Source organism: Stylophora pistillata, chromosome 8, assembly GCF_964205215.1.
Source record: "Stylophora pistillata chromosome 8, jaStyPist1.2, whole genome shotgun sequence".
Classification (NCBI taxonomy): Eukaryota; Metazoa; Cnidaria; class Anthozoa; order Scleractinia; family Pocilloporidae; genus Stylophora; species Stylophora pistillata.
Genome location: NC_142526.1, coordinates 15,278,010 through 15,284,207, shown reverse-complemented (window position 1 = coordinate 15,284,207; position 6,198 = coordinate 15,278,010). Strand labels below are relative to the sequence as shown.

Sequence of the window (6,198 nt, the reverse complement as noted above, 5' to 3'; positions counted from 1 at the left end):
TGGCCGTCTCCTCTTCTGTTGACCAATCGGGGTCTCTGTCACTGTCATGCTCAACATCCCCCTCTATGTTCGCAGCCCTTACCAACTGTTGCTGCCGTTTTCTTTCATGTCTCTGCACTTTTCTGCACATGGTCACACTCCGGCAGATGTCCTTTAATAATTTTCTCGAGTGCCGCGCTACTTCTGCGCCTGCAATGTCTTCTGGTATCGGATACTTTTTCTCCGCTACCGACTCATATAAAAACTGGGCATGCCCCATAGAGTCCTAAAGTGTGACGTCACGTTGCCATGACAGCATTTTTTTCTGGTCTAAACAGTTTAAACTCATACTTCAAACATGGCGTCTTTATCGATATGCTCACTCGTTTCTTTCTTTTCTGGAGAGCGGAAATCGCTTGATCGCGGAGAAAACCACTTCAAATCCGACCATGTCCAAAGCTTTATTTATTCCAGGGGAGTCATCAAAGGTGAAGTCCAAGCAAGCATGAAAAATAAGGACTACAAAGTCACAGTAAGTTGCCAATTTGGGATCACAACACGTATGTTCAATTCGAAGAACTCCCAACCCCGATTTCACCTCCAATTTAATGTTTATATTGCGGAATATATATTGCAACTTACGTGTCTGTTTCGAATTATCTTTTTATCAGATTTATCTCGATGAAAACCTTGAAATAAAAAACACAGAATGCGAGTGTCCTCGCGGCGAGTTCAAGTGCAGTCACGCGGCAGCCATATTTATTTATGGCATCCATAACCTTAGCAGGACGGACCTGGAATGCCAATGGAAACGAAAGCGAAAGGCAGAAAGCGTACAGTCTGCAAGCCAGATGTTTCCAGCGCCACCGAAGAAGAAGGATTACAGCCCTTTGGCGCGCGATCCTAGCCGAGAAGATCGGATGTGGCTGTACAGCGAACTAAAGCGCTATGGCAAATTTACAGGGACCTGCTGGATCTTGAGTCCCGAACCACAACCTGCTACCCCTCTCCCGATCAAGACGATTGAGGATATCATTTACTCAGAAGGTTTCCTTATGGCATCTACGAAGGAAAAACAATTAGAGTACTTGATTGAGAATGCCAAAGTAGAGGAGAGAACCATAAATGTTGTGAGCACCCTCACGGCTGGCCAGCGAAACAGCCCTGCATGGCACCAAGCTCGTAGAGGCCGCCTGACTGCCAGTAATTTTGGCTCCGTCCTCCAGGCAAAAAGAGTTACACCGTCTCTTATCAAGCGACTACTTGGGGAATACAACTTGAGTGGAGTTAAAGCAATTGCATGGGGACAGGACAATGAGACTGAGGCCCTGAAATCCTTCACCAACATCACAAACTTTACACCTGTACAGACCGGCCTTTGGCTACACGAGTCGGGAGTTCTGGGTGCTTCCCCTGATGGACTTGTGGGAGACGACTCGGTGATTGAGTGTAAGTGCCCCTACACACATCGAAATGCGACAATCAAGGAAGCTTGTGGGCACAAAGACTTTTACTTGGAGGAGAAGGAAGGGAATTAGACGCTGTCTACCACACATGTTTACTGGCATCAGTGTCAAGGCCAGATGTTCCTGACAAAGCGCAAATTCTGCTACTTTGTTGTATGGACCACAAAGGATAGTGTAGTTATCAAGATTGAACGAGATGAATCTTGGGAGCACAATATTACTATCTTGAGTGATTTTTACTTTCATCAACTATTCCCAAAGATTACCGAGGGAGAACTTTGAAAAGTGGTGCACAGATGCTGGACATAATCAGAGTGGGGGGGGGGGGAAGTGGGAGCTAATGTAAATAGGCAGTAGCTAATGTTAAAAGGTATTTTTTTAAATTTCATACATTAATTTCTTAATATAACATTACATATTCTACACTCAGATAGAGACACAAGATAAAGAACCCACATTTTTCCATTTAGCATAGTAACTTAATAATAAATTACATTCTTCCTGAAAGCAAGCTTAAACAATTTTTTTTTTGCAACCAATGGCTACTGGTAGCTGGTAACACTTATCCTGGTTACTCAACAGGGCCCAGGTACATAAAACTTATGCCACACTTAAGTAGGCTTGCATAGCAATGCAAAGGGAAGGGGAGAGAGCCAAAACAAAATCCATGCAGCACAGGTTATTTTTTCTGACTACCTCTCACCATCCCTTAAGCTAATTGAAGTGTGGCTTTAGTTTTATACACCTGGACTCAGGCTCCCAGCTTCACAGACACAAAAGTAAAACCTTTAAGCCAGCACGACTTTCCCACTTGGAACTACTGGACGAAAGAATTCCATACTGGTCACATGCCCCTGACCTGGATTTAGTTGAAATGACAATTTAAGAATGTCACTGGTTTTCATTATAATCTATTTTCACAGAACACATAGTAGTTTGTATTAATGAACATAAAGGAGATGAATATCAGAAAAATGTAAAACTGACCACATCATATTTTTGACCAAAGCTATGTCAATACCATTTGATCTGTTACAGTAGGGCTTCTAGTAATACAAAAATAATATTAAAAACTCATTGTACTATAATTTAGTTGAAAAAAAGTTCTATTCAGTCAAATTCAAAGTCTTCGCAGCCATCCTTGATCAATGGATACTGCAAATTAACAAGAGCTGAGCACAGTTGGCATAGCTTGTCAGCATGGCACCTCAAAAATGCTGGGATGAAGCCAAGGATACAAAAACTCTTAAGTCTTGCATTTGCACGCTCTACGTGGATGCGACATCGAGCTATTGATTTTGTCGCCCTTGCCTCACTCTCTGTAAACTTTCCATTGTTGAGAAATGGTGGTATGTTCACTGAAACACCTCTTGGAACTACATCGCTGATGAGAAAACCTTTGTCTGCCAGAACAAGATCACCAGCACTCAAATGTTTACAAAACCCAGACTCTTTAACCATGACCTTGTCACTGACTGAGCCAGGAAAAAGATCACTAACATAGGTTATAACTCCATTTGGGGCAACCCCTATAATGCCTTTGAAAGAGTTCATTCCCCTGTAGCTGGAATATGTAGCATTCTGCTGGGACATGAGCTTAGGTGCAGCAATTTCAATGTCTGTACAATCAATCACAATGCGGCAACTGCTGTACTCAGTGAAAGAAGATGGCAAACACATCTTGTTCTTTTCTCTAGATGGCACAGTTGTCATGTCTTTGAACAGGAGAGAATGCAGAACATGGACAAAAGTTACTACTATGTTAGCAACAGTTGCAACACTGCATGAAAACAACTGGGCTAAATGTAGATTGGTATAATTTTGTTTCAGTTTCATGAGAGTGATAAATATCTGGTCCTCAGGTGTGATCGCCTCAACCTTCCATCCAGCATAATAGTTTATTTCACCCTTGAATCTTGAAACATATCCCACAACAATATCAAAAACATCCTTAGTGGGTAGACCTGTCTCCATCCGTATCACCTCAGGGCTCAAGCTCTTAGCAGAGTAGTGTGCACTATAGTAACTTGACACTTCCTTGTGTTTAGCAAGTTCTGTTGAAGTCATATCAAGCTCTATTGACAGCAGAGCTTCTTTGGAACTTGTCTTTTCCTCTTGTGAGCATTCAGTGGAACATGGTTCAGAGTTCTCTTTAATCTCTTCAGGCACAGATGCTACAGTTGGTAATTTCGTGGGCTCGGCAGACACTTTCCGTTTTTTCTTGGGGGTAGGTGTACTGGGAGGTGTTGGTCCTGTACCTGGCAGCAAGTCCAAACTATCAAACAGCTTGTGCCTGTTTCTGTCACTGATGGTTGGCATATTTTCTTTTCGCCCATCTTTAAAGTGACAACTGCAAAGTCGCGAATGTTTGCTGGGCTTTCTATCTCCTCTCCTATAACAGAAAAAGACAGAAGCAGTTACTATACTTGCGCTTAAAAAACCCAAAGTTTAGTTGGTCACATGCTTAACCTTGTAGTCTAAGACGTGAATGCGAAGCGAGTATTTCTCTGAGCTTGTTACTTAATACTAGTTAGTGTAAAAGCTTTGATACTCACAACTATCATATAGTTTTTTAGTAACTAAATAATCTTAGATCAAGACTGAAGACAAGGAAAGGCAAAGCCGCGAGAAAAGAAATAAGACAAGAAAGAGAAACAGCTAATCGTGAATCAGTTTGAGATAAAAAAAAAAAACAGCTATTTCTAATCGATGGTACAGCATCGAAATATATATTTTTCGAAAAATACTCACCTTACAAATGATATCCACTTATCATAGAGTGTTTTATGTTTTTTCTGGTCTGGAAACGAAAAGAATCGGCAGCAGTGGCTTTCAGATGTGTGATTGCAATCTGGATGAAAACACTGGCCCATCGCAAACTTCGTCTCCGTGGCGTTTTGACTCGAATTATTGCTCACCAGGTGCTTTTGTCCGCTTATTATACTCTTCAATAGTAAGGCCAAAGGTTATCTTGATTCTCTTTATCTTATTTCTATTATTGGAGGATAAAATGCGCTATTATAGCTCTTGAAGTGTTCGAGGTCAACGACAATGTGTCACGCTAGGGACGCCATATTGGTTTGTTTAGACCACAGAATTCCGGTGCTATGGAAACGTGACGTAAGCACTTTAGGACTCTATTATCCTCGTCGCGACGTTGTGTGCGTGGGTCAATTGACAATAATTTGTTGCGGCCAAGAAGCAGTAGAAATCAAACAGGTCTCTGGCCAAGTCCTCCCCATGGTCCATTGGTGTATAAGTCTCTGGTGGCTGCAAAGGCACACCCTCTGCCAAATTCAGTACATCCTGGGCTTCTTCGTCATTGAGGGACGCCTGATCTAGGAGGCGTATGACATCCTCCAGCTCTTTGGACAGCTTTTTACTGCGTTCCGCCGTTATTTGTTTGAAGACTCACCTGGCAAGAGCAAGAACATCAAACATGAATAAGAGGTCCTCAACCTCTAGTAACTAGAGGTCGAGGACCTCTAGTTACTATAGAGCGCTTATAGAGCCTGTAGTAACCCACTTATTAGAGCTTTCAATAACTATGTTTTTCCCTTGCTCAGGTGCTTTTCACAGGCTTGGCATGCAAGACCAAGGCCCAACCCTCCTCCTTTCTCATCCGGGCTTGGGACCGGCAATGGCGGAGTTAAAAACGCAAGGGAACAAACAAAGACAACGCAATATTGCAACTCTAAAAGCATCAAATCTCGCATCAATCCTGATCAAACAGGAATAGTAGATCCTCAAGTTCCAGTAACAAGGGTCCTCCCACAACATCTAAGCATAAAACCTGCCTCAATCAGCTTCCCTCCGGGCACCGAACCCTCGACCTCTCGCACAACAGTCCAGCGCTCTATGCATTTAGCTAACCGCGAGGCGGTTAGCATTCAAACGTGAATACGAGTTCCTCTAGTAACAAGGGTCCTCCGACAACATAAGAGCATAAAACATGCATCAATCCCCATCTAGCATGAATAGGAGGTCCTCAAGTTCTGATAGCCAGGGTCCTCCAACAAAATCCGACTGACTCGCTAGCTCCCTCACTCACTTTCACCTCAGCTTTCTCGAGACACCTCTCCCTGAATAATGTTTTCAACGAGATGAGGAGAGTTCCACCCAGTTCGTATCGCCTTTTCTTTCTCAAATGCAAACATAAATAGGAGATTACGCAGCAGAGGAACCATATTTTCTGAGGAACAGGGCTTACTGACTTGTTGGTTCCCCCACTAACTCGCTCCTTCACTCACTTTCCCCTCAGCCTTCTCTAGTCAACCTGTCCCTTAATAGTGTTTTCAACGCCTTTTAGGTTGACAAGATGAGGAGACCGAGTTTTTTTCAAAAAAAAACTTCTTTTCCTCAACCCCAACAAAGAAGGTATTTTCTGAACAGGCAAGGCAAGGCGACACTGATGATGTAGATTTCACCTCAACTGGACTCAATCCCACGCGGCCAGGCCCCAAAAAAGACCTCTGCCAATAGAAGGCCCCTTTAAAAACCTCTCAACCCCAACAAAGTAGGTATTTTCTGAACAGGCAAGGCAAGGCGACATTGATGATGTAGATTTCATCTCAACTCGACTCAATCCCACGCGGCCAGGCCCCAAAAAAGACCTTCTCTGCCAATAGAAGGCCCCTTTAAAAACCTCTCAACCCCAACAAAGTAGGTATTTTCTGAACAGGCAAGGCAAGGCGACACTGATGATGTAGATTTCATCTCAACTCGACTCAATCCCACGCGGCCAGGCCCCAAA

At 43.2% G+C, this 6,198-nt stretch overlaps 2 protein-coding genes across 2 annotated transcripts; one reads left to right on the top strand and one right to left on the bottom strand.

Moving 5' to 3' along the window:
- The first annotated feature begins 259 nt into the window (after positions 1–259).
- LOC148725176 (uncharacterized) lies at positions 260–2,533 on the top strand. The gene is made up of 2 exons (XM_088731324.1): positions 260–511; positions 651–2,533. Exons 1-2 carry the CDS (start codon positions 338–340, stop codon positions 1,515–1,517), a joined length of 1,041 nt encoding a protein of 346 aa, XP_088587450.1. The 5' UTR covers positions 260–337; the 3' UTR covers positions 1,518–2,533.
- On the bottom strand, positions 1,804–4,582 carry LOC148725175 (uncharacterized). The gene is made up of 2 exons (XM_088731323.1): positions 4,197–4,582; positions 1,804–3,837 (listed from the first exon to the last, which is right to left on the bottom strand). The coding sequence occupies exons 1-2, from the start codon at positions 4,316–4,318 to the stop codon at positions 2,556–2,558; spliced, it is 1,404 nt and encodes a 467-aa protein (XP_088587449.1). The 5' UTR covers positions 4,319–4,582; the 3' UTR covers positions 1,804–2,555.
- Between the last annotated feature and the right edge of the window lie 1,616 nt (positions 4,583–6,198).